General features: G+C 48.8%; 1 protein-coding gene and 1 long non-coding RNA gene across 6 annotated transcripts in view; one reads left to right on the top strand and one right to left on the bottom strand.

Annotated features, from left to right (window-relative positions):
• The window catches only part of Pax8 (paired box 8), a 58,531-nt gene extending 32,978 nt beyond the window's left edge, over positions 1 to 25,553 (top strand). The window contains exons 3-12 of one of the 4 annotated variants that reach the window (XM_013123335.3): positions 498 to 663; positions 2,157 to 2,357; positions 3,600 to 3,688; positions 4,023 to 4,148; positions 4,399 to 4,574; positions 8,711 to 8,831; positions 9,308 to 9,514; positions 16,997 to 17,098; positions 22,952 to 23,038; positions 24,479 to 25,553. In XM_013123335.3, the coding sequence (XP_012978789.1) occupies positions 498 to 663; positions 2,157 to 2,357; positions 3,600 to 3,688; positions 4,023 to 4,148; positions 4,399 to 4,574; positions 8,711 to 8,831; positions 9,308 to 9,514; positions 16,997 to 17,098; positions 22,952 to 23,038; positions 24,479 to 24,555 (1,352 nt within the window). In that variant the 3' untranslated portion in view covers positions 24,556 to 25,553. The remainder of the gene's footprint in view (positions 1 to 497; positions 664 to 2,156; positions 2,358 to 3,599; positions 3,689 to 4,022; positions 4,149 to 4,398; positions 4,575 to 8,710; positions 8,832 to 9,307; positions 9,515 to 16,996; positions 17,099 to 22,951; positions 23,039 to 24,478) is intronic. The other 3 variants (XM_005083741.4, XM_021235053.2, XM_021235054.2) reach the window with 3 other exon arrangements.
• On the bottom strand, positions 34 to 4,827 carry LOC110343467. Of its 2 annotated transcripts, none has more exons than XR_002385749.2 (3): positions 4,681 to 4,827; positions 2,271 to 2,411; positions 34 to 1,639 (listed from the first exon to the last, which is right to left on the bottom strand). It is a non-coding gene; the product is annotated as an uncharacterized LOC110343467 (long non-coding RNA). The 2 variants fall into 2 exon arrangements; XR_002385750.2 differs by lacking the exon at positions 4,681 to 4,827 and adding an exon at positions 4,300 to 4,431.
• Positions 25,554 to 26,929: the final 1,376 nt, after the last annotated feature.

Consider the following 26,929-nt stretch of genomic DNA (forward strand, 5'->3'; position numbering starts at 1 on the left):
TAAGAGGAGGAAGACAAGGGGAGGGACCATATGTCATCTTTTGCCTTCATTTTAATGAAAAGAAAAGGAACTTCAGGGGGAAGGGATATTTTCCTCCGTGTCACTCAGTGAGCTGAGTGTATCAACTTAAGAAAAGCCTGAATCCTCCACTCCTGTCTTGTCTGCGAATGAAGGAAATGGGGGAAAGAGGTCATTGGCCATACTTGGCACAAAGGGTGGGGAGTCTGAAGATGGAGCAGACCTAAAGGGTCACCTGATAGTGATGTGCTCCTTTTGAACCCTGGCGTGACAGATGGGGGAGGCGCTTATACCGCTGTGCCAGCCTCCCCAGGAGGTGTGTTTCTGAGCAAGATGGGGGTGTACACAGAGGGATTGCTGAAGGAACTAACCATGCAGTGCCCAGACACGGTCACACACAGTACTCACTCAAGGCTAAGTCTCACCCAACATTTGCCGCCTGGTTCTGACAATGGTCCCTGACAACCCTGTCTTTTTAGGCCATGGAGGGCTGAATCAGCTAGGAGGGGCCTTTGTGAACGGCAGGCCTCTGCCGGAAGTTGTCCGTCAACGCATTGTGGACCTGGCCCACCAGGGCGTAAGGCCCTGTGATATCTCTCGCCAGCTCCGTGTCAGCCATGGCTGTGTCAGCAAGATCCTTGGCAGGTAAGCACGAAATTCACCACACACCACCTTCCCGGCAAGGCTCCCTTTCTGTGGTCAACCTCACAGCTGCAGGCCCACGCAGCACGTGACCTTGTGCTTTTCAGCCCACAGCTTTCAGAGTACCTGTTAGAGAAGCAATGAGAGTGTTTGGTGAAATTCACAGCCCAGCCCTACTGAGTCAGCCTCTCAGCGAGGCCTGTGGCTTTTGTAAGATGGCCGGGAAACACGAACCTCAGAAGTAGGGATGACCCAGTGTGGTGGCTCACAGCCCTGGCTGTGCCAGGAAACTCTAAACTCTCACAATAAATAAGGTCAGGGTCTAGGCCAGAGCACAGATCATAGAAGGGAATGGACTCAAATGTATGCATAGCAGTAGCCTGCACCCCACCCACACCATTCAAATTCTTTCATTCAGGGCTGAGAACCACAGGGCACAGGTTCAGAAGGACAAGGAACACTAAAGCCTTTGACGCTTCCATCAGAAATGTCCTTTAAGTAGAGAACTTGGGGATTCCAAAGTTGCATGTCCTGTCAACCTTACTGGCCAGCGGGGCGCCCACAGACCCTATGTAAATTCAAGGGAAACTCTGCCTCAGTAAAGGGGCTGGGCTGATTGGCCATGGAGAGTCCTGGCTCTCTGCCTGAAGCTATTAGAGGAAAGAGGCCTTTTCTTAGGGCCAGGGAGAGTATTAGTCAGATGATTGTGGAGTCCCAGAGAGGAGACAAGCTCTGATTGGCCATGACAATGGCGTTTTCTTAAAGACCATTGTATTCATTGGCAGAAGAGACCGCAGAAGACCAAAGATGGCCAGAGGGCATCTTGATCAAGCTATGAATCTGTCAGCCAGCTCCTTGTGGGGTGGAGAGGTCTGGAGGGGGAGGAGGCTCATCTTCAGGGGCTGAATCAGGCCAGGGATTCAAAGTGAGGCTGGACTTCGGAGTCTGGGAGAAGCAGCTTCAACTTGAACCATGGAACCTGGTAGAAAACCAGAGGGCAAAGGGTGAGAGGGACGGCTCAGACTTGGACAAGGCAGAAGTGGCCCAGCAAGACAGCAGAAGGGTCCGTGACAACAGCTGGCTTGCCTGGGTGAGGCCAGGAGAGCAAAGGGGTAGAGTCAGTCGTGCCAAGAGAAGGTGGATGAGAGAGAGAAGAGCCACTGCAGGCCTGTGACTTCCCAGTGTCCTTTCTTACAAGGGAGGTCTTTGTGTTCTTTCTGATGCTGGCCAGGGGCAGAAGACGGAGAACCCAGCAGGAAGTCTTTGCAGAGGGGCTTGGCTTTAGTAGCAGCATGAATCTACCCAAACCAGAGGAGTGGATTGCTGGAGAGAAAGCCAGTGTTAGGCTGAGCAGGAGTTGGGGGAGGGGCGTGTCTCACTCCTACACCTCTCCTGTCTCCTCGGGAGACTCAGAAGGGTCAGAGGCTCTGGCCAGGTCCCTGTTGAAAGGCCCCACCTGCTTATCCGGTGATTTGGGGGGGGGTTCTCTATTGGAGTAGGTACTACGAGACTGGCAGCATCCGGCCTGGAGTGATAGGTGGCTCCAAGCCCAAGGTGGCCACCCCCAAGGTGGTGGAGAAGATAGGGGACTACAAGAGGCAGAACCCTACCATGTTTGCTTGGGAGATCCGGGACCGGCTCCTGGCGGAAGGTGTTTGTGACAATGACACTGTGCCCAGTGTCAGCTCCATCAACAGGTGAGAGACAGCAGCGTCCGGGGACCTCCTAGACCCCTGGGTTCTGGAAGATTCCTGTAAGAAACATGAAGAGCCCGGCCTGGGTAGAGTAGAGTAGGGGTCTGGGGAGAGGCCTTACTTGGAAGAATCAAGCAGGGGCTCCCAGGCTCCGCACACGTTGTCACCGCCCGCCCCCAGTCCTCTCTTGTTCCTGCTGTGGAACCTCCCTCTGTCCCCACACAATGTTGTCCTGTATCTTGTTTCCTTCCCTAAACACCGTATCCTCTTTCAATCTGCCAAAGAAGCTTCCTGGCTCTCACTGGAGTACTTGGTCACTTGCTCACCAATCATCTGTTCACTGCCTCCATCGCTCATTTACTCACTCATTCATTCCTTCACACACCATTCATTCATTCATTCTGCATTAGTTCCCAGAACACAGAAATACCCTGTCCTTCTGGAGTTTACAATCTAACGGGGGGGGGAACACAGACATAAGAGTACCCGCAAGAACATTGCAAAAATGCAGCTACTTGTCCTGCCGAGGCTAGGCATGTGGGCTAGCCTCTGGTAACTTGTTTTAGGGAAATTATGAAGGCCTTTCCCTAAGTAAGAAGCAGTGAGTAGGAATTAGCTAGGTGAAAAGGGTTGTCGGACGGACTCTGCAACTACATACAAAAGCCTGTGGCAACTGAGAGCTTGGACAGGAGAAGTGAGAGAGCCAATTGACAGGAAGAGCCTGAGGTGCACCGAGCATAAGATGCCAGAAGAAACTGTCCCCAAGAAGCCTGTGGTCACTGGAACAGATTCCTGCCTCTAATGCTTGTGCAGTGGGCATTTGTACTTGAGAAAGATCACTCTGGCTGAAAAGGAGAGAAACAATTAGATAGAGTGTGTGTGTGTGTGTGTGTGTGTGTGTGTGTGTGTGTGTGTGTGTGTGGTCACTTCAGGACTCTGGAGGAACAGAGCAGATGGTGGGGCACACGCTCAGACATTAACAACGAGACACAAAACGGTATCAGTTCTGGGGAGGCTATCAAGGTCAAATCTACAGAGGCCTGATGAGCTGCATCTGTATTTCTGGTCTTGACACGGGACGTGGAGAAACTGGTGAATGAGGTGAGGTCATAGCTCAGTGGTCGACTCGTTGAGTTGGAGACACATGTAAGACATCTAAGTGGCTTGTCGTAAAGGTGACTGGGTCCTGGACAGCCATAGCTCCTGTGTCATCCTCTCTCTAACAGTCCTTCTGCTTGCTCACAGAATCATCCGAACCAAAGTGCAGCAACCATTCAACCTTCCCATGGACAGCTGCGTGGCCACCAAGTCTCTGAGCCCAGGACACACACTGAGTGAGTGCTCAGGGGTTTGGCTGCTCCCACAACTTTGAATGTAGACCGATACAGACACACAAGAACACATGAGTGCTCATATTTTCATCTATGGACTGAATTATTACCCCGAGATAACGTCTACTACCGCACTCGTGGGAGACTCCCAAGAACATGGGGAAATAGACAAACGTCATCCTGGGAATCCCTCCCACCAGCATGCCCTTGGGGGGAAGGACTTAGCTCTCCAGGGCCTCTGTCCACAGCATGGCCTGCTGCTTTGAGCTCATGGTGGCAATAGGGGGCTGTGGGACTATCGTTTCCCATTTCTGACCTTCTCCTTATTCCTTTGCAGTCCCCAGCTCAGCTGTGACACCCCCAGAGTCACCCCAGTCGGATTCCTTGGGTTCTACCTACTCTATCAACGGGCTCCTGGGAATTGCTCAGCCTGGCAGTGACAACAAGAGAAAGATGGATGATAGTGAGTTCTCTGGGGACCCATGGGTGGCATGAGGCACAGGAGACCACTTTGTTTAAGCTTTGATTGGAAGATAAGCCTTCCCTTTGACCCGGGATGGGGTAGGGCTCTGAAACCCCCTATCCATAGGAGCCCATGCTGACCCTTTGCCTACCTCCTCAGCCCATCTGCTCCTCTGCTTTGGCCACTTGGTCAGGCAGCTTGGAAGAGGGGTCCCCTGAAAGCTTTCTCCCTGCCTGCCTGGGGGCACTAGGTGACCAGGACAGCTGTCGGCTGAGCATCGACTCACAGAGCAGCAGCAGTGGTCCCCGCAAGCACCTTCGGACAGACGCCTTCAGCCAGCACCACCTCGAGCCGCTTGACTGCCCTTTTGAGAGGCAGCACTACTCGGAGGCCTATGCCTCCCCCAGCCACACCAAAGGCGAGCAGGTAAGAAGGCAGGGTGCGGGACATAGGCAGGTTAGGCAAGGACCAGAGCAAAGTATGAACTCATCAAAACAAGTCCAAATTGCCCCTACGGGTTCAGGGTACACACTTGATACAGTATCCAACTGCGCACACGATGTCTTGCTGCCGCCTCCCTCTTCTCACAACCCGAATCTGAACTCTCAACCTAGTTCTTGCATGCAGGGCCATCCTTTTGCCACCCACACCTGGCTTTCTCCAACAATAGAATGGAGCCCGCAATTGGAGTTAAGGCTCACACCCTTCTTACGATGACTTTAATACCACACCTAGCCCCGCCTCCACAGCCTAGGATTCTGTGTGACTCATGTGCTCAAGTGGACCGACCTCATCCCCACCTCCCTGCCCTGGTACACCATGTGCCCTCCTCATAGAATGCCTTTCTTCTCACTGCTCTACCTGGAAAAATACCAGCTGACTGCAATGACTCAGCTCAATCACCCTCTCCGTGAGTTTGTCCCTGCCCCTCACCTATGATGCATGCCTCCCAGCCCCTGCAGCCTTCTATTGGTTTCTATTGACTTCACAGTTCATCCTAATAGTCTAAAGGCAACAGACTTCTTAAAGACAGGGCAGCCTTTTGAGGCATCCCTGCCCCCATCTCCATAGCCTAATAGTATTATTATTAATTATTATTACTTTTTTGTGGTGATGGAGATCAAACCCAGGCCTTCACACATACTGGGCAATCCCTCTACCTTTGAGTAGTGTCCCAAGCCCAGGATTTTAATGGCTACTCAACAAAGATATATCAAACAAATGAAACAATGAATCGATTGAGAATCCAAGAACGATAAGACACAGCTACAGGGAACATTCCCCTCCATATCTTAGGCATGGAGAAATGGGTTATAATGGAATGGCTTCTGTAGAAAGCAGACAGAGATGTGAACATTCCCACAGTGAGGCTAACAAATACCCCATAATGCTAACAACCACTTGAGATATGTTTAATATGCCGATGGTTCCAATGTCTGTCTCTCTTCATCCCATCTCGTCATATGGCTCAGGAAACTCTTTGGGGCATGGCCTATCACTCCTCTTGGCTTGAGGCAAGCCTATAAGTACACCTTTAAGACCAGAGGGAGACAAAGATGATGCTAACAAGCAGTTGAAACATTGCCAATGAATGGCTGGGCTGCTGGCCCTGTGCCAACCCCCACAGCTGGGTAGGCAATATGCGTCAGTGATTTTTATCAGCCTTGGGTATGACAGCTGTGAATGGTGTAGACAAAGTTGGCTATCAGCAGACCCAGGGAGAGGGCCTGGGTGCACATCTGATAATCAGAGCATGGCTCCAGGAGGCAAGTGTTGAACCTGCAGGAAGCTCGTTCTATGGTGGTGAACCTGCAAAATGTAATGTGCATATATATACTAGTTACCCGTGGAGAATGGTGGAGCCCTAAGGTCCTAGAGCCATTTCCCCAGCTTTATCTAGAAGTCCTCCAAAGGACCTTTCTTGGTTAGAGTGAACCCTTGTGCCATGCTGGTGGGTATGCATGGAGGATCTCACTTAGGATGGGAGACTCTTAGAACTACAGGAGACTTGGTGCCCACTCACCCTAGCTTTTCAATTTGTACGAGAATTACTCAGGGCATGGGAGGACTTGGGGAAGAAGATGATTGCAGAGTTTACGGCTGCCAACCCGAGTTTCATTCATATGGATTGATCCACCCTTACCTATTTTGGACACGGCAATCCCATGGGCGTTCTTCTCCCGCCTCTTGGTTTGGCTCTTTGTTTTTTGTTTTTGATTTTTAGACAGGGTTTCTCTGTATAGCCTTGGCTGAAACTGGCTTTGTAGACCAGGCTAGCCTCAAACTCACAGAGATCCACCTGCTTCTGCTTCCTGTGTGCTGGGATTAAAGGTGTGTGCCAGGGTGTTCTTATGTAAAGACTAATAAAACAAGAGCATTTGAAAATCATTAAGCTTCTTTAACTCTGAAGTCAAGAGGAGTAAAGTGAAGCCCAACCCAGTGTCCCTCAGCTATTCCTTACCTTCTGAATTCATTCACTCATCAGGCTGGATCGTGGAGAACACCCAGCCTAAACCTTGCTCTTTTGCTAATTTGTGTCTGTGCTGCCCCAAAGGAAACTGCTCCTTCATCCAGGCACATAAAGCTTTGTGTTTGGGGGAGACAAGGTGGCCTTAGCACGGAACAAAGACATACACTTCTTCTCTGGAAAATCAACAAGGGTGAAAGTGACCTCATTTCTCACTGCAGTGTCACCCCCAGGGGCTGTTAGAAACCTGTGTAGCTCTTCCTCTGTATTTGAAGCCTACCACCATGTGAATCAACAAGAATGAGAGAGAATGTTAAAGACAGGCCAAGAACGTGGCAATTACTGCATCTTCCTATAGTAGTAAAAATATGTCTAGTATCACTTCTTGCTGAACATCTGTGCTTGCTGAGTACTCTGTGCCCAGCAACACTTTATTTAAAATCATAAATAATGTTTAATCGGTCTTGTGCAGCAGATTATAGGACGCCTATCCTTAAAGGTAGGAGGGGAAAATCAAGACCCAGAGAATTCAAACAGATCTCAATTCCCTGCAGATTGTTGCAGAATGAAAACTAAGTCGATTCAGTTCTAAATCATTATGCTCTCCTGCCCCCAATTCAAGTTCAAGCCCAGAAAAAAAAATCCAGTCATCATAGGCATGTCTAAGATATTAAACGCAACACTAGCCAAATCTCCAACTATATACCTCTCCTTTTCTCTTTGGCCTGGATCTGGAACAGAAACTTGATTTTGAGTGAGTATTTTGCTGTCAAATCAACACATTCACAAGACATTTCAAACTTTTCTTACACTCTCTAGAAATTAGGTTTTTTTGTTCAGTTTCATTAGAATCAGCTAGCTCTGAGCAACTCCACCCTGCCTCTAAGTAGGCCCCCTCGGAAGAAGGGAACTGGAGTGCTATTTAGTCAGTAATTGCTGCTACATGCTGATGGTGCCCTGGTGGCCTCCAGAATTGACGGCAGCTTCCAAAAGTGCCCTGTATGCAACCAGAAAGTGCTGTAACTCCTTGGAGAACTGAGCTCAATGGAAATCACTGAAAACAATCGTCTTCAGCAGAACTGTTATATAACCATGGAATGCTCCTTGGTTCCAGTCTCGTACAACAGTTCCTACAGTACTTTTGTGAAATGTGGGGCCCGTGTGTGGAGTGGGTGTGAGCTGTCTTTCCCTGGGAAGAACAGCAGGGAGCCAAGGGGAGGCTTGGCCGTACTCATGTCGTTAGCCTGACAAATGATTTACTCAAGGGGTGCCTTAGGCCATGGCCATGCTCCTACCAGGGAATACAAGTAGGAGTTGAAATAAGCTCTTATTGAAGATGACCCCAAGTGCTTGATGGGATTTTTGAGACAAAATGAATCCTATGGATCTTTCAAGGTGAAACTAAATGCTTCCACTTGCACATGTAATGTAAATCGGACGTAATCTCACTGGCTCTCCTCACTGGGTTGCTCAATAAGAATGATAGCAGCAAACTCCGAATGAGAGCAAGTGTAAGAAGTGATGGCTGCTATCGGTCAGGGGCAACAACTGATAGTACAAGCACAGGAGCCTGAATCCTTGCTTTACCCCCCAGGAGAAGGGGTGAGTTTCTCCAGCTATACACTTGCATTTCCTATCTAAGTCGGAATCGGTTATCAGAGAGAAAGACTCTGAGCAGCCCCACCCGCTCCCTGCTCCAGTCCTAGGCAATGTCCTATGTTATGGGTCCAAAACATACGAAGAAACAGGAAGGAGAGCAGCACCCAGTCAGGACACGATCCTCTGATGGCCACTCCCTGTCACATACCCAGCTTTCTATGCCAGTGATAGGCCTTGACTTCTGAAGCTTGGAAGGGGGAGCCCTAAGCCAGGTCCTCAGAGGTTTTCAGGTCTTTGAGTGGGAGAGCATGGCCCCATCAAACATGCCATGTTGAGCTAAGAGAGAGCAAGAAGGAAGGGACAATGAGCGAGGAGCTTTTCCTGGGGACACCGGTGCTACGACCCAGTCCAGAGACGGACAGTAGGGTCAGCAGGAAGACAGGCTTGCTCAGGGAGGGGCCTTGCTCTCCCCTGCTGACTTCTCTTTGTTCTCCAGGGGCTGTACCCACTGCCCTTACTCAACAGTGCCCTGGATGATGGGAAGGCCACCCTGACACCTTCCAATACACCCCTGGGACGCAACCTCTCGACTCACCAGACCTACCCGGTGGTGGCAGGTAGGATGCCCAGAGGCTCCTGAGCCATCTGGACCCTACTGTGAGGGTCAGGATGGGCTTGGGGCAGGGGAAGGCAGAAGTGTCTGGCTGGCAGGAGGAAGGTGTTTGGGGTGCTGGCCTGGAAAGGAGAAGTGGGCGATGCTGACCGGGCCTCACAGTGGAGCATGGGGGTGGCGCCTTCAGTCTTTGGTGCCCCCTGAATCTCCTGGCTCCCCCTTGCAGGGAGGGGCTGTGCACACACATACTTCAGTCTCCCCATCCATCTACACTGGCAGAAGGCTCATCAGGGAGGTAGCGCCTCCAGCTCCCCCATCTCATTCCATCTGAGGAACACCCCTGCTCCCCATCCTGGACTCCTACAGCAGCCAGGCCTGCCTGTCCCCATACCCTCGCCCCATCTCATGGCTTGGTTTGTGCATGTTCCCGCCCCATCATCTCACACCCCTCTCTCCTTGTTGTCTCCCTCCCTCCGGCAGATCCTCATTCACCCTTCGCCATAAAGCAGGAAACCCCAGAGCTCTCCAGTTCTAGCTCCACCCCTTCCTCTTTATCTAGCTCCGCCTTTTTGGATCTGCAGCAAGTCGGCTCTGGGGGCCCAGCAGGTGCCTCGGTCCCACCCTTCAATGCCTTTCCCCATGCTGCCTCGGTGTACGGGCAGTTCACGGGCCAGGCCCTCCTCTCAGGTATGAAAGGGAGGTCCTGGGCTCTGTAGTGTCGTGGGGTGGGAGGGAGAAGGCCATCCCAAAGTCTTCTGGTCTGAGACTACTCTCATCTTCAGCTCAAATCTAGCCCACCACCACCCTAGTCTCTAATTTATTTAGCACATGGGTCTCTCCCTGTGGGAGAAGTCAGGAATCAAAAAACCATTTCTGGGGTTCCAGCAAGTGGGATATATCACTTCAAAAGCCTTTGAGAAAATGGGGACCCATACAGAAGACCTAGGTGCTGTAAAATGCGAACCTTTTTTTTTTTTAATTCAAGAAGAAACAAAGACAAAATGTGGAGGGGAAAAGGCCCATGAGGCAATTTCTGGGTCAACTTCCAGAAAAGGAATGTTGAGTGACCGACCATTTGTGGCTATCTTCACACCCCTGGGCGTGGCGGCACCATTAAAGGGCACCAGAGTATCTCATTGCCTTAACCTTGGTGACTGCACAACTTTCCAGCTGGAGGCCTTGAGGTCCTTGCTCTGGCTTACCGCCTGAAGTAGGTTAGGGACATCTGGAGCAAACCAACGTATACTGAAAAGGAAAAAGCCCAACTACATTCTCCAGATGGAAACGTGGCAAGGGCTGGTCGCCCATGTGTCTAATCCCAATGGCATCTTCCAAACAAGGCACTATCCCAACCAGTCAGGACCTGAGCAATGTCTGAAAGACTCAAAGTTGGGTTGGGGCACAGGTAGAGACACCTTAAAGTCTTCAGATGTCTGACTATTAAAACGGGGGCTTTGGGATGTCCCAGAACCCACAAAGGAAACCAGCTGGTTTCCTGCTGAGCATCTTATGTGCGAGGAGAGCTGTCTCCACACAGTCTGGACAGTAAATGACAGAGGGCATGCCTCCCCGTCCCCTGCTTCCCGGTCCCATCGCCTTGAGAGGTTAAAGCAGAAATAAGGGAGATGGGGAGACTCGGTACAGGGACAGCCCAGAGTTGGACAGTCTGGGCCATGTGAACCAGCAGTTTTCCAGTATTCTAGACCTCTCTTGCAACTTTAAATGAAAGCCTTTGCCAAATTCAGGTGCCTCAACCAGAGCACAGTCGCTCCATCAGAAGTAGGAGTGCCGCCTCCAGAGGTTCACAGGTGTGACTTTGGCTCCCACTGGGCCAGAGGATCTGAAGGCCCTGTGACATTAGCCCAGGCATGCTTTCTTATAAGTGACAGCATTTCCTGTCTGTCTGACAACTGCTGTTTTTTCCCGTCCCTGGGCATCCATGCGCCCTGGTGAAGGAGATGGGCAATGTGTGGGTGCAGAGGCCGTGGTTAAGAGTCCAAAGAGAGGAAAAAAGTGTTGACTTGGAGTTTGAAATTTCGAGAGGGTGAACTCAGCAAAGATGGCTCATTTGTTTTGAGCAAAGTGATTAAAAGGCACAAACCTGTGAGCCGAGTGAAATTATGTCAACCAGAGAACATGGACGACAGAAGAGGGAAAGAAATGGCCTGTGTCTGCCGTGGGAGCACAGAGGCTGCATAGCAGGGCACACGTGTCTGTCTCATGGGAACAGGAGGCCGGGAAGCAGCTAAGGGATACAGCTGAGGGTGAAGGGCACGTGATCCAGTTCTTCCATGAGCTGCAGAGACTTTGCTGGGAGAGAAGGACAGACGGTAGCCAGAAGTATAGACAGATCATCACAGATCACAGATCATCTTTCCTTTTCTTTCTCTCTTCCTTCTTTTCTTTTCTGAGACAGGGTTTCTCTGTGTAGCCCTGGCTGTTCTGGAACTCACTGTGTAGACCAGGCTGGTCTCAAACTCAGAGATTCACCTGCCTCTGCCTCCTGAGTGCTGGGGTTAAAGCTGTGTGCCACCACTGCCCTGTGACATTGGCAGTGTTATAACTTATAGTTAGAACAGCTTAGGGCAAGCTTCCTCCTCGCCCTGAAGCCCACACTTTCTTCCATTCCATCACCTTTTAAAGTTGCAAGTTTCCTCTTCAATATATATGTTATCGGGCCGATACTTCCTGCTTCTATTGTCTGTTGATTTAGTGGACATGCCCACCCTTCAAGTCAGCTGAAGGACTAGGAGGTCATCCAGTCTGTGGGCTAAAGCGGCTGATGACAGATACCAGGTGGTCACCCAGGCAGTGGGTAAACAAATAGGCAGTTTAGCAAACCCTCAACCAGGTGACTGGATCTAATCACTCCTGAATGGCTGGCCACAGTGGTAAAATCTGGTATAGAGACAAAGGCCCTAAGAAGAGCACAGAGTGACCAGGCTTGTAGGATCTGGGGTCTAGGGATCCAAGGACAAGAAGCAAGTTAAGACTTAAGAGTTTAGAGAGCAGAACCCAGATCTCCAGTTTAGGGACAAGGCAGATGCCTGCTAGGGTTTAAGCTGAATTCTGACTTCAGAGACTTCCCACCTGAGGCCTGGACCTGAATATCCGTCATTTGGCTGAGCCCTCCTGGGGTCGAGGGAACATAGCAGGATGGAGGAATGGAATGAGTCTAAGAGCCCAGGAACTGTAACCTACTAACCAGGGAAAGAGCTAAATCTGAGAGAAAGGGGAGGCGGCAGACAGCAAATCATTCCCGGGATATTCTGCAGGAAATCAGGGTGGGAGGGAGGGAGAGTCAGGGGTTCTTCTGAGATCAGCCTGCTCAGTCCTGCTTGGATCTCCCTAGCCCCCTCCTCAGTGTGACCCTGCCTAAGAAACTCCTGCCACCTACTGAAACTCGACATTTTCTCCCTGAGCAAGGGTTCTGTGAGTGTTGTCTCCAGGATGACTACTCTCTGAGCCTCAGCCGTTTTCTGGTCAGCCAAGAAATAGGAACAGTAGGATTTGGGAAATTATGAGGTCTGCCTACAGTTCCTGTTCGTCCCCTTTAGAACACCACCCTCACCCACCCAGCCGTTGCCTGTTGGATTCCAACCCACTGGCCGCCACAGTGACATCAAGGACATCCTTGTCCTTGCTGTTCTAAGGCTGACTGTAGCTCAGCTGATGGGAAAGCTGAAGTTAGGTTTTTATCATCAAGGAGCCCAGTATCCTCCTCCATTCTTTTGTACAAATTATATTTAGTCCTGCCAAGGAGATTTCTGGGTTGCCATAAATTCTCCTTTCTCTGAGAACAAGATAAGGCATTGAAAAGGGGTTACCCAGAGGGCAGACATCAAAGGGGTCAAATGAAATAGTCTAAAATCACCTCTACCCTCTGGATTCCTTCCTCTAGCTAATGGCTTTCTGTTCCTGCTTTCTACCTCTAATTAGAATACTTACCGAGAGTTCTGGGGTGCCAGAATTTTCCTAGGGAACCCTGCTTTATAGCCAGCCAACCTATGTTGATGCCTATGTCAACATTTTTAAAAGAGGCCCCATTGGAAGTCTATTGGAATATAGAGGTGGAATTAGACAGTAAAGATACATTGATTATGAAGGTGGAATTAGAGAGTTATATATATGTATATACATATAATATATACATATATACATATTATATATATACATATATATTATAATATAGAGGTGGAATTAGATGGTAAGGATACATTGATTATGAAGAGCCTTCAAAACAAAATGGGGAAGAGGGCATGTCTGACCAGAGGGTGTGTCCATCTGGTGGTTTCTGTTGTTTTGTTTCTTAGATTGTTCAAGATTCTCTGCTTTTGTTTTGTTTCTTGTTTCAAGACAGGGTCTCACTATGTAACTCCAGAGTTACATAGTGAGAACTGGAACTCACTATAGACCAGGCTGGCTTGGAACTCACAGAGATCTTGCTTGCCTGTGAGTGATGGGATTAGAGCCTCGTGTCACCACACCTGGGGTGGTTCAAGAGTCTTGACTCTCTGGAAGACTTTGTTTTTTATTTTTGTTGTTGTTGTTGTTTTTCCAATACTGGGCATTAAATTAAAGGCATGCAAGTGCGCTGCTACTGAGCTACGCTCCCACACTACAAAATCTTGTTCTTTAAGAAATTAAAGCAGAGGGCCTGGAGAGATGGCTCAGGGGTTAAGAGTACTGGCTGCTCTCCCAGAGGTTCTGAGTTCAATTCCCAACACCCGAATGGTGGCTTACAACCTTCTATAACTGTAGACCCATGGGATCCTATTCCTGCTTCTGGTGTGAGGATGTACGTACAGACAAAACACCCATCCATATACATAAAATACATAAACAAATACATCTTCTCTAAATAAAAGAGATTAAAGCAGAGAGTTCTGTGGAACTGTTAAGACAGTCTGTGAAAGCACAGTTTGAGTAGGGTGGTGTTCTAGAAAAAAAATTTATTTGTCTTTCCAGGAGGGCCAGGTTTTATGAGGGGAAGTCGTTAGTGGTCTATCTGGGCCAATGATTCAGAAATCTTTCTTGCTGAGAGAAAATTGGGTAACTGAAGAGAAATGAAGATTAAAACCCCTGAATAGAGGGACAGAGACCAGTGATTTCTTTTGCAAGAGCTAGTGCTCATGGGGTGAGGCCCCGTTGATAGAGATCACGGGTTAAACTGTGGCCTGAAGTATGTGCCCAGGAACCCTATACTAGACAGTCTAGATGAAAAAGCTGTGCAGGGACAGCAAATGACCAGGAGGGCAGGAGACCTGGGACAGCAGATGACCAGGAGGGCAGGAGCCCTGGGACAGCAAATGACCAGGAGGGCAGGAGCCCTGGGACAGCAGGCTGGCCCCACCAGAAAGGCCCAGGGAACAGCAGACTGGCATTATCAAATAGATGGCCAGAGAGCCAAAACTAATCTTAATTCATGGAAGACATGGACCCTGCCTCAAAATCCTCCACACACTGTGCCAAGAAGTCCCACCAACCAGGAAATAAGGTCAAGCCAAAAGCTCCTCTCTGAATTACATCCTTATATGGCAAATAGGAGGATTTTGGCTTGGAGAAATTAAATAATTTGTTCATAGACTTGCCTGGATATAGCTAGTATTCAGTCTCAGTTTCAGTCTCCTCTCTCTCTCTCTCTCTCTCTCTCTCTCTCTCTCTCTCTCTCTCTCTCTCTCTCTCTCTCTCTCTCTCTCTCTCTCCCTTTCCCCCCTTTTCTTGCTTTCTCCTTCCATCTAGTAGGTAAGAAAGAAGAAAGCAAACGTATGAAGCCTGAGTCTGCCTCTTTCTAATGTGTCACCCAGACGCCCATCACCCGGTTCCCCTTCCGTCACGTCACTCTTTCCCGATCATTGTCCCTAGTGATGGCGGTGATGGCGTCATATTGTTGACTCGTTCACCTGAAACTCAAAGTTTACTTTGGCTAAATCTTGTGTTTATTCCTCATTGTCACATTTCCCTTTCTTTCCTAATGCTTCCAGCCTGTCCTTTGTCCTGCTGATGCCCTTATGCCAGGTGAACAGAAACCACCTGTTTAGTTCAATGCCAATCACAGCTAGATACTCAGTAAAGATGGTCGATTTGAAACAGGTGTCTAAAAAAATCCTTAATTCTGGTTTTCAATATAGAATACCAACAGCTTATTTCTGACAGGATGTTTTTTTCTGCAAGAAGTTCACTGATATGGACATTTCTAGAATGTATCCATTGCACTAATCAGTGTCTACCCAGAGCATGAGGCAACAGGTTGAATTATACTAATAACGCCAGAGTTGTAGGATTAGTTTGTGTAAGGCCACTCATGTCCACCCCACCTTCATTTTGCATATGAAGAAACAGATTTAGGATCAGAGTGGCTGGTCTCCGGGCAAACAGGAGGTCATATAAGCAGGATGAGTACCTCTAGCCCTCTGATTCCTAGCCCCTTCTCTCTGGAAAAGGAACAGAACTTGTAAGTACAGGTATTGTTCAATGGGCTGGCCCTAAAGCTCATCTTAGCCTAAGAGCAATTTCGACTTAGTGCCAAACTTTGCTCTTTGGTGCTCTCTCTCCCTCCCCCCTTCCCCCTCCCTCTCCCTCCCTGTAAGTTCCCAAGTGCCTGGCCCTTAGAACTTTCTCAATAAGTACCTGATGAATAGAAGAATTGTCCTCATGGGTAAGAATGGGTAAGAGAGAGTTAGTCACTGTGGGGCTGACAATTCACGGGGCTTCATGGTAGGTACCTTCCCATTTGTCACTGTTAACCGGGTACCCTTTCAAGAAGTTTAGGTATGAAGGATCTGGAAGGGCATATGGGAAGAGGGGACAATCTGTGACATAGAGAAGGTAGGTCTGGAGAGCTGGTTGACATGCGCTTCCAGGCAGCCCCTCAGGAAGGTGGCAGAAAGCATTTGGACTGAACGGTCTCTCTACCAGGAGTGATTTTTATCCCCTGCTTCCTCCGCACTGGGGACATACAGCAATGTCTGGAGACACTTTGGGCTGTCTCACTGACATACTGGAATCTGGTGGGTAGAGGCCCGGGATTCTGCCCAGTACCCTTTAATGTGTAGGACGGCTGCACAAGGAAGAATTTATCAGCCAATAATGCCAACATCACTCAGATGGAATTTTACAGGCATCACCAAGAACTAGTTTGCCCAGATAATTCATTACTCACATCGGAGCATTTTAAGAGCGGACTGGCCATTGTTCCTAGACGTTCACATGAAGAGACCTGGGAAAACCAGGGTGTGCAGATTCTGGTCTGGCGTGCAGAACAGGGATGATGATGAGGAAAGCAGTGGAAAGTTTCTGGTTGTTGGGCAGGCGTAGATGAGGACACCGTCAAAGGCCAGGTGAGGTCTCCCAGAAGGGAAGCTTTCATTTCCTGGTGTGTAGGAAAGACAGACAGGGAGATGGGCTCCCCCAGGAATGTCTCTAGGATGTAGGCAGGACACAAATCACAGATAATCAGAGACCCATCAGGGACGAAACACACGGAAGACGGCTTTTTAAAGAAGTACAATTGATAAGAATGCCTCTTAGATCATGTGGGACAGTCAACCGTCTCTCGGTGATGTTTCCTTTTATGTCAGGAGTAGTCAACATACTTCATGTCCCTTACTGTTCTGATTAATTGTATCCACCTGGTCCAGGCCAACCAGTAGGAGCTTCCTCTATGGCTGATTAGCAACGTCTGCCACATATTTCCCAAAGGATACTGATGGATCATCCATCAACCTTTATGTCACAAGGCCTGGTTTTGTCACTCTTTCGAAAGCCAGGTGAGGAGTGATGGATTGAGTAGTGGCCTCTCATGCATTTATTTAGTCCATTGGTGCCAACTGCTATCCTGGGCAGGAGATAAGGACTAGGAAGACACCACCCCGGCACCCGATACCTTGGTATTTTTGTGGAGGAAAAATAATATATGTGAAAGTAAAGCTCCTACGGAATGGGGAACAAAGTGGTACTGCGTTTGCAAGAGCCCCTTGCTTGGTGAGCCTCTGCCCTGTAGAGAAAAGAACAATGTGGGTTCAGAGGAGACAGGAAGCAGGTTTGGAAAATGGCTGTGACTCCGGCAGTATTGGCTGAGGAGAGACTCACTGGGCTTCAGCAGGGTGGGATGGTGAGCATAGGAGCCACCTGCACACCAACCAATGACTCTTTGGTGTCTTTTACCAGGGCGAGAGATGGTGGGGCCCACGCTGCCTGGATACCCGCCCCACATCCCCACCAGTGGACAGGGCAGCTATGCCTCTTCTGCTATCGCAGGCATGGTGGCAGGTAAGGGCCGAGGGACTGGCCATACGCATTGCAAAAGGGGAGTGTTGAAAACATAGGGAGACAGTAGGTAACAAGAGATAGGCTGTGTCCCACTCCCTATGGGCAATGAAGGTGAAAGGGGTGCCTTCATATAAATACCGAGGGAAAATCCCCAGTGCCCTCTTGGCTCCTTGACTTCTCTCAGCTTAAAGGTCTTCTCCCAAGACCTTCACATAGACAGACTTACGTCCAAGCTCCCCTTACTCCTCGTCCACTGCGTTAAAGTGGAAGAGCATACAACAAGCACTGTGAGACAAGCATAAGTTAACCTCTGGTCTCCCATGGTGTAAATCAAATCAGATGGATCTCAGTTTACCTCTTCAGTAAAATCTGAATTTGAATGATGATGATGACGATGATTATGGTGAAGATAATGGTGAAAATGAACGTGATGATGATGATGAAATGAATGAAATAATCTTCCTTTGCATTCCACACTAACTCAACACTGAGTAGGGCTCAGGTTCTACTAACGCTAAGGATACCACAGAGTATGAGCTAGGAGTCCTTCACACTCATTTGGAATGTCCTAGAATTTTGCTTGGCAGTCCATTTGGTGTCTGTCTGCCAGTTATGATCCAATGACCCAGGATTTCGGGAGCTGGACAAATGAATAGGGCAATGATAATTTCTTTAGGAAAGTCCCAGTCTTCTAGGAACCATGTGGGAAAGCCCCACGGATGGATGAGTGGTTAGAGTGGAGCCATTTCCGCTGCCCATAGAGGTATAAGGGCCTGAAGCTTTGGGGAAGGGCTCTGAACTCAGGGCCACGTGTGGCACTCCCCCACCCCCATACTAACCCTCTACCAACCTTCCTGCCTCTGACCCTAAAGACTTGGTCCCATCCATATTCCACCAAGCCTGCTTCCTCCTGGCAGGGGTTAATCTTTGCCAGCCACCCACCTACTCTGGGCACCCTGTGCACAGGCAGGTGGGTTGAGTTCTCTTAGGCAGAGAGACGGGAGGGAGCAAGGAGAGGAGGCTTTGCTCCCTGGGAACCTGCTGAGCTGGCACTTGTTGCTGCCGGTTACCGTGGCGATGTGGTTAATGCGGCGTTGAAAATACAGAATTCTGACTCCTCTCTCCCTCCTGGCCCCGGACTCCCTCTCTCCCTCCCTCCCTCCCTCTTGTGGAGCGTGAAATGAGATTGGTCAAGATAAAAAAGGAAAAGATTCGGTTATTTTTTTAAGAGTGTGGATAATGGGGCCTCTCAATCAAAATCCTAGGCTCCGGTCTGCTCTCTGCACCTCCCCTTCCCAAGCCATCCCCTTTCCCTGCTGTCTGCTTAGAGAAGAAGGAAGTAACAGGAAGCAAGACTCTCTCTCTCTCTCTCTTTCTCTTAATTACCAATGGTTCTTGGGGGCAGGTCCAGGGCAAGGGCTTCCTGGGGCCAGAGTATGGTGTGGGAGGTAACAGGAAGACTGGGGAAGGGCTGCTTCTAGGAAGACCTCTCCTAGAGTGGGTGTTGTGAAGAAATACTCTCTCGGGCACAAGCGTCCATGTACAGTGCTTGTGTGTGTCACACACCCATACACGCACGTGCGCACTCACCACACCCATCACATAGATTGCAAGTGAGTTGTGAAAGGCACGGGTCTCACCGTACACAGTGGATGGGTTTCCAGTTAGCTGTGTCCACGTTAGTTCTCAGGAAATGCAATGCCATTAAAATGAATCACCTGGCTCCTAAGAGCACTCGTGTGCAAATGGCTTCTGAAAGAATGCCTTTTGTAGAGAAATAACAGCAGATCCAGCTCTTACCATTGCCTATGCTCGCTCAGTTGACTGAATGGGGATTCCTTCCATGGAAGTCTCTTAATGCATTAAGCATCTACTGCATACATCGAAGGCACATGTAAGGCTTCAAATAAGGCATGTCTGCTACAGTCTTCAATCAGTTTTGCAAAGGAATAAGCGGTAATTTATTATACATTTCTGCATACCTGGCCATGTAAATGCGTAACTTTATTTCTCTTTTATCCTTACAATAAATCCTGGAGGCTGGTAGAATCCAACTTTCATAGTTAGGGAAACCAAGGTCTATAAGAGTCAAATGATGTGCTCAGGGATGACACTAAGTGACGGTGTTGTTCAAACACGTGCCTATTGATTTAACATCTGTGCCTCCTTCCGCTTCCCGACATTGTATTCCATCATACCGTAAATAAAGATGCAAGCCACAGCCTGACCCTACAGCTAGTCCATGTCTTTCATACCAGTTATAACACAGGCCCAGCAGATTAGATAGAGTCATCCTGCCATCTATCCATGCTTTCTCCCATCCTTCTTTTTTCTCTTTTCATCCAACTATCTTCCTTTCTATCCATATACCTGCTTATTCTTATTCATCCATCAATATATGTATACGCACACATACCACTCCCTGCTTTTTTCTATCCATCCATCCATCATCCATCATCTATCCATCCATCCATCCATCCATCCATCCATCCATCCATCCATCCATCCAATGTTTTCCTTCTTCCACGTGTCCACACTTTTACCTAGCTCCCTTTACAGCCCTTCTACCAGCATCCGTTCTCTCATTACTAATAATACTTCTATTATCCGCACACCACCTTTTCAGTTAGTAAGTACTAGTGGCGATCTACCGGGCCTGCAGAAATGCACAAGGCAGGTCCCTCTATCCGTGACAGTGGACAAGGACACACAGTGAGCAAGTCAGTGAATGAATAAACGGAATACCACATGAAGATAACTTTGTAAAGGCAATAAAATGTGGTGATGCAACCAAGAGCCAGAGGGAGAGCAGATGACTGCTTTAGATTGAACAGAGAGGAAGGCCTATCTGAAAAGATTTTCAAAGTGGTCAGCCAAGTGATAAACTGAGGCTGACCATCCCTAGCCCAAAAGAAGACCAAGGGCGAAGGCCCTGAGGCAGGAAGAGCTAATTGAATAAGACAGTATGCCAGAGAAGGTGAGCGTATTAAAGGGTCATGAGCACTTGGGGGAGGCCCCACGGAGTGGGGAGGAAAGGGTGGCAGCGGGGCCGAGTTTCAGAACGCCGCTCACATACGCGAGGAAATAGATTGTAGACGCAGAGACAAGCTAGGGATCATTGCTCTAGTTTGTGGAAGAGGTGAACAATAGTCGCTTTAGCTAGGAAAGGACAAGAGAGACGCTCAGTTTGTTTTGGTGAGAAATAGAACAAAACCCTGCCAGCACTGCAATCTCTAAAGATGAAGTAGATGAGAAACGGAGGCAGCAAACATGGGACAGGCACCTCATACGCTGGGCGTAGGGAGCTTCACGGATGATGGTGGTAAGTGAGCGGGTGGGAAAGCAGGAGAGAAAGTGGTATGGAGGAAACCAAGGGCTCAGAGGCCATACCAGAGTTGAGATGATTAGCTAAGCGCCAAGCTTGATGTCTCAGAAGGCTCTAAAATGAAGCTGGGGTTGGTTCTTCCACACAATGTGGAGCTCTCACAAAGAAGGGGCAGAAAGAGAGTAGGTAGAAGAAAGTAGGCACGTTGCAAAGCAATGTGGGTGACTGAGTAAGGCAGATTCCAAAGGAAGTGAGGGACTGAGAGGCTGGGGGACTTGCTGCTGTAGAAGTGGTCAGTAGAAGTATCAGCTTTGACTCGAAGGCACTTTGCCCACATCAGCATTGGCCTGATTGGAATAGAATCTGAAGATGAAGGCAAAGAGCCAGAGAAAGAGGCTAGTGGCATCCTATGTAAGAACAAAGGGAACTGGCCTTTCCTAGGCACAGTGTCATCTCAGCATCTGTGACTATACGCAGCTTGACAGATCTAGTAGCAGAAATGGCACACTCCAAGGTGTACTATGAACCCAGATGCAGCCTCTACCCAGCTTCCCAACGACTGAGGCAGAGAGGCATGCAGAGTATATATTAAATAAGTAAATGCCCAGCGAGCGAATGCATGCATGAGTGATAAAGTGAGAGGACAAACACAATGTGTTTCTCAACTCTTTTCCTTCACCTTTAGAGATTGCAGTGCTCAGCATTGGGAGGCCAGAGTAAGGGTGTAGGATGGGGGCCCTTGCTGGACAGCCAGAATGGAATTGACCTCCTCCAAGGGAATGCTGAAACCAGGGAAACTGGAATACACTGCAGTAAACAGGCTTAGTTCCCACCCAAGGCTATAGGAGCAAACGCTGGCAGAGGAGCATGGCAGCCAGGCTTCAGTTCAGGCTCTTATTTAGCATTGTGGCCTTGGGGAAAAGTCTTGAGACCTTCTGCATAGAAGCTTCTTCATTCATAAGTAAATGGTTGGGTTAGCTGATTTCTTAGTTTTCTTCTCCATCAGCCCCCCCCCCCGCCCCCACCTCCTGCCCTTTGCCTTTTCCTTGAACATGTATTTTCTTCCAGATCTGTGTTTGGGTCTGCCCCTAACCCAAAGAAAGTCCTTGTTGCCTGGTATGGAACCTCTAGACATAAAGAGAGTTCAGCAACCCTCCCCTATCTCGGGATCTTTTCTGGCTTCCACTCATACAAATGACTGCTCCTCAATAAGGCAGCAGCCCAGCTGGCCCCAGCCAGCCTTTGAGATTGACTGTGTGACTGATCTAAGTGTCCACTGAACTTTTAAAATAATTTATTTATTTCATGTGCCTTTGTATTTTTGCCTGCATGTATGTCTGTGTGAAGGTGTCAGATACCCTGAAACTGGAGTTACAGGCAGCTGTGAGCTGCCCTGCGGGTGCTGGGAATTGAACCTGGGTCCTCTGGAAGAGCAGCCAGTGCTCTTTCACTGAGTCATCTCTCCAGGCCATGAACTTTTTGTTTTTGTTTTTGTTTTCACCTGTTTCAGGAGAAAATAGAAAGAAGCCAACATGTACTGATACTGCTTTTAGCAAGAACATGACTCTTAGCACTTAATATAGACCATCTCATGGGATTCTGGTGAAGATTAAATTAGATGGCTAGTCATTTGTATGAGGTTCCAAAAGACTGTGTGAATGTGTTTGGAATATTGAGTTGGCTAGAATCTGGCTGGATTTGTAATGAGGTAAATGCTTGAAGGAATTATCTGGAGTTTATGATCAACATTTCCAAGGTCAAATTCATGGGCCATCATTGGTCAGCAGTGCAAGTAGACAAACGACTTCCTCAGGCTCCACTCTGGTTTCCCACTCTATAAATTGGTAGTACGGGAGAACACTTCAGGGGAGATGAAAAGGGCATGAGTTACAGAAACATACTTTGCAAGCTTTAAATTACACATCAGTGACAGGTGTGTTAGTCAGCTGGACTTTATTGCTGTTGTGTAATTCTTCAGTAAGTTCTTTGACAAACATAATTATTTTGGGAAAGCCAAGGATCAACTGACAGAAAGAGGTAATCTGACACACCTTGTGTAAATTCACATACCAAATTTGCTTAAAGCAAGGGCATGGCTTTGTCTGAGAATTGATTCCCTCTCTGACCACCACTCCCTCTGGAGAGTCCCTTCTGTAGAGTCCTGGCAGCTGAAAAAGTAAAAGTTGAATCTGACTCCTAGAGTTTGGCTGTTTCCACACTGCATCCGATTTTCAGCATTATGAGTTTCTGCAGGTCATAGAGAGTCTCGTTTTCTTTATCTGAAAAATGGGAATCTGCCTCCTGGGCCTCTTGGGAGGGCTGTGGTGTATCAAGGAACTGCCCAAAATGACCCACACTGAGGGACCTCCTGAGCTCCACTGCCCCTGTAGTGGTTTTTCCTGCCCTGTCCAGTGTCATTCATTTCTGAACTCAGCCTGGCTGGCCCTACCTACAGACCTGTCTCCCCATCCTAGTCCGCATGCTGGTGTCATGAACCTCACAGGTCTCTTGCCTGTGTGCTCCAACAGGAAGTGAATATTCTGGCAATGCCTACAGCCACACCCCCTACTCCTCCTACAGCGAGGCCTGGCGCTTCCCCAACTCCAGCCTGCTGAGTAAGTTCCCGGGGTTGTCCAGGATCTCTGGTGGGCAAGGGGAGGGTTGTGGTGGGGAATGAAGCCAGACCAAAGAGCTAGGAGGCCTCAGGTTAGACAGAATGTCTAAAGAGATGGCAGTTGTTTGTCGTAGAAGACATCAGCAGCAGACCACAGTATCAGGTGGGTTTAGGGAAGAGAACAGAAGAAGAGAACGGAAATACAGTTTCCGTATTTCTCTTTCCACAGCCATGCCTGTTAAATTTTGTCTTGTGAAAAATTCAGGAATCAAGTCTTGAAGGGCAAGGGTAGAGAAGGGAAGTTACAGTCAGGCAAAGCCATAGAGTAGTTGGCCTTTCTGCAGGGGCTTATGGCCCTGCCGGGACACTATTCAAGAGTTCCCTGCACACTGCCAGCTGCTCTCCTTCTTAGGAGTTGAGGCCAAGATGCCATCTTGCTCATTAGTCATCCTAGTAGGTTGAAAATAGTCATGTGTCACCACCAAAGCTTTGTTCCATCCAGTTCTAGCTTGAGAAGTGAAGAGTATTCAGGGTTGCTATCTGGAAAGTGAGTTTCAGTGAGCTTTGAGACTGCATTTTCACCCCTATCTTGTTCTGGGCCCCTGAACTGTTTGGGGAAGATTTTGAGGACAATAAATCCACAAAAACCTTACCGAACTCTTCTAGAGCCTTCTCGAGTGGTAGCCCTATCAGTTGTTAGGGCAAATCTGAGTCAGAGAGAAACAGTGGTCTTGAAGATGTCCAGTTTCATAGACACCTTGGAAAACTGGCTGGACCATCCATCCCCTAAAATCCATTCTTTTATTGTCATAGCTTACAGTCCCAGAAATGACCCACAGGGGATTTAACTGCACTCTGTTACAGATGTGTTCAACTCCAAGCCAGATGGATGTGTTCAGCTCTAAGCCAGACAGATGTGTTCAACTCCAAGCTACCTCTTGTTCAGTTTAGCCAGAAAGGGCAAAGGTGAAGAGGCAGGGGGGGGCCAAGAAGGCCTTCCTGTTGAGCTTGGTGGGAGTCCCTCAAGTCCAGAATCCCTTGGACCAGCCATAAGACAATTCTTTTGGGTGTTCAGAAGAAGATGCTCTTACCTGCCATTCTTTAGGCAAAGGCTAGAGAGCATCCCAGCGATCCCCACTGTGTTCAGCTTTTGAATTGCCACATTTAACTGTTCTCTAGTGCCTACTCCTTGAAGCAAGACCATCGAAGGTCAAAGCATGGGGTAAGGGGCAAGAAGGCATCATTTTTTTTCTGGCTAGAAACTCAAAAGGTGAGGCTGGAGAAGGAGGAAAGGCTGGAGAGGAGTTAATCTTTGATGGTCAGATGGGCGGGGAGATAAATGATTAACGTGTGCTGTCTTAAAGGTCAGCAGATGTGGAGGAACACCATGGGACAACTTCCCCTCTGACCAGCAATAATGTTGTTGTTTTAATGTGTCCAGGTTCCCCGTATTATTACAGTTCTACAACAAGGCCAAGCGCACCGCCCACCTCTGCTACGGCCTTTGACCATCTGTAGTTGTCATGGGGACAGTGGGAGCAACCAGGCAACAGAAGGACTTGGCCTGAGACAGGCCCCAGAGAGTCACACAAAAGAATCTTTATTTATTACATGAAAAATAACTACAATTCCAGCATCGAGGCTCACTCCCTGTGTGGTCAATGTAATGAACCATGAAAGACAGGATGACCTTGGAGAAGGCCAAACTGTCCTCCAAGATTCCTTTTGTGGGGGACAGGAGTTCCAGGAATCAAGATGCATCACACTTCAAGAGATGGAACTAGAGGAGAAATGTACCTAGGCTGATACCCACCAAAGGAGAGAAAAGGGGTTCACAAAGAACTTAGAGGGAGACCTGTCTGAGGGTGTACAAGGACCACCATCAACACATCAATACAACTCCAGTAATTATGGACTGTAAGCAAGTCCTTCTGGCCCATTAGTCATAGCCCAGGGCCAACGCTCTACCCATCAGCTATCCTAGGAGTTACCTAATCTTTAGCCTCTACTACCTGCTGGACAAGTCAGCCAGCGACTTTCTGGGGGTGTCAGTTGACCTTCCCTTTCCTGTTGCTGTGAGCCTACAAGTACCCCCTAGCCTCTCAACAAGCGGTGCACCCTTTGGCAACAGTGAACCTGTCCCCTGGGATGTACATCAAGGCTGTACACAGAGCAAGATATGACATCTGGGACCACCACGTCCTCGTCTTAACAGCCCTGCCAATTCAAGTGTGCTTTCTGCAGCTCCAGCCCACGCAGCCACTGAAGAGACCCTGAGGCCAGCAACAAGATTCCCTCTCTGGTTCCTCAGCTCCTTCCCCCAATACCACCTCACTGTAAATACCGTAAATGAAGCTCTGCTTGGGTCAAGCTTCCCTCTTTCCATCCCCCAGACTTTGGCCTCTGAGTGAATTGTTTCCCTACTATGTTGGGCTTTTCTCCTTGATACTCTTTTCTTTTTTTAAAGACAACCCGCCATTACCACATGACTCAATAAACCATTACTCTTGGTCTCAGGTTTTGGGGCACCTTGGGGATGGACGTCCTCTAAGCACAGAACCAAGTGACTGACAAACTCACTTTGAGATATAGATTAGAAGGGACATTTTAGATGTTCTGGCTTAGCATCCTCTCTTTGCCTTAGTAGATGTCCAGTGCTGGGTAAATCTGTTATTTGAGCCTGGTGGTGGTGGAGCACTTGGGAGGTGGAGGCAGAGGCAGGCGGATCTCTGTGAGTTCGAGACCAGCCTGGTCCACAAGAGCGAGTTCCAGGACAGCCTCCAAAGCCACAGAGAAACCCTGTCTCGAAACCCCTCCCCCCAAATCTATTATTCCAAATTTTGAGTTGATCTGCTAAGTAGATGCAAGCATAAAGTAAGCCCGTGACACGGTGCCATGCCAGTCATACACTCCCCATACGCTGTTGCTGTTGGCATTAACTGAAATGCAGGGTGTCAGGGGTGAGTTGAAGATCCAGAAGTAAGTACAGCCTGGGCTCCCCATAAACAGCAGCTTCGAGCTTCATGATGCTGAAGGAAGCAAGCTAGAAGACGAACTTCTCTTCTGTGCCCAGCACAGCGTTGGGGACATTGAGGAGGACAAGTTCAGATTAGCCTGCTTTTACATGGGAGAAAACTCAGCTTGGAAAGACACGGGATGATGTGGCCAAAAGTGGGGAGCCGTGGATTGAACTAGGTACCAGAACTACCACTAAATGCAACCAATGCCACAGGGCCCTCTTCAGGAATACCGGATGGTTCTGGGTACAAGGAAGGAATGGGCAGGGGGTTTGCTACCAAGGCTCTTTTTTCTTTTGCTCTTCACAGGTGTTTGTCTCTCCCCCCCACCATTTGGGAGGGGAGCTATGTGCATCTATGTGAACCCTCCCTCTGTGCTGGATCCAGATGGAATGAGGGCAGGGTGCCTGGGAAGATAGCAGGACAGAGTTTGGTTGAAGGGAAGATTTGTTAACCCTTCCAGGGGCTCCATGGTTTGGAGGACAGAAGGGGAGAGTTAAGGTTGTTACCTCTTCCTGTCTACTCCAAAGGGGGTTTTGGGAACATTCAGGGGGCAGGGGTGGGGTGAGCCCAATTGGTCATGAGCTTCCCATGAAGAAACCCTGTCCTTGACTGCACACAGGGCCTGGAGAGAGGCTCAGCTTTCAATAACAGGGATTTCCTCTGTAGGCTTGGCATCAAGACTCTGAAGTCTCTTTCAACGGAGCCCATTCATGTCTCTGAACCATCGGATTCTTGAATACCCTAAGGCAGCCCACAACTGAGAATCACTTTGAAATGCATGGTGTCCTATGAGCCTCCACAGTGATCCTTGCATTTATAAGCAAAACTCCTTCCGAGATACCATGTACCCTCCCCCAGCAGTCACTCTCATG

Source organism: Mesocricetus auratus, unplaced genomic scaffold (genome assembly GCF_017639785.1).
Source record: "Mesocricetus auratus isolate SY011 unplaced genomic scaffold, BCM_Maur_2.0 Super-Scaffold_100004, whole genome shotgun sequence".
In the NCBI taxonomy this organism is placed as follows: Eukaryota; Metazoa; Chordata; class Mammalia; order Rodentia; family Cricetidae; genus Mesocricetus; species Mesocricetus auratus.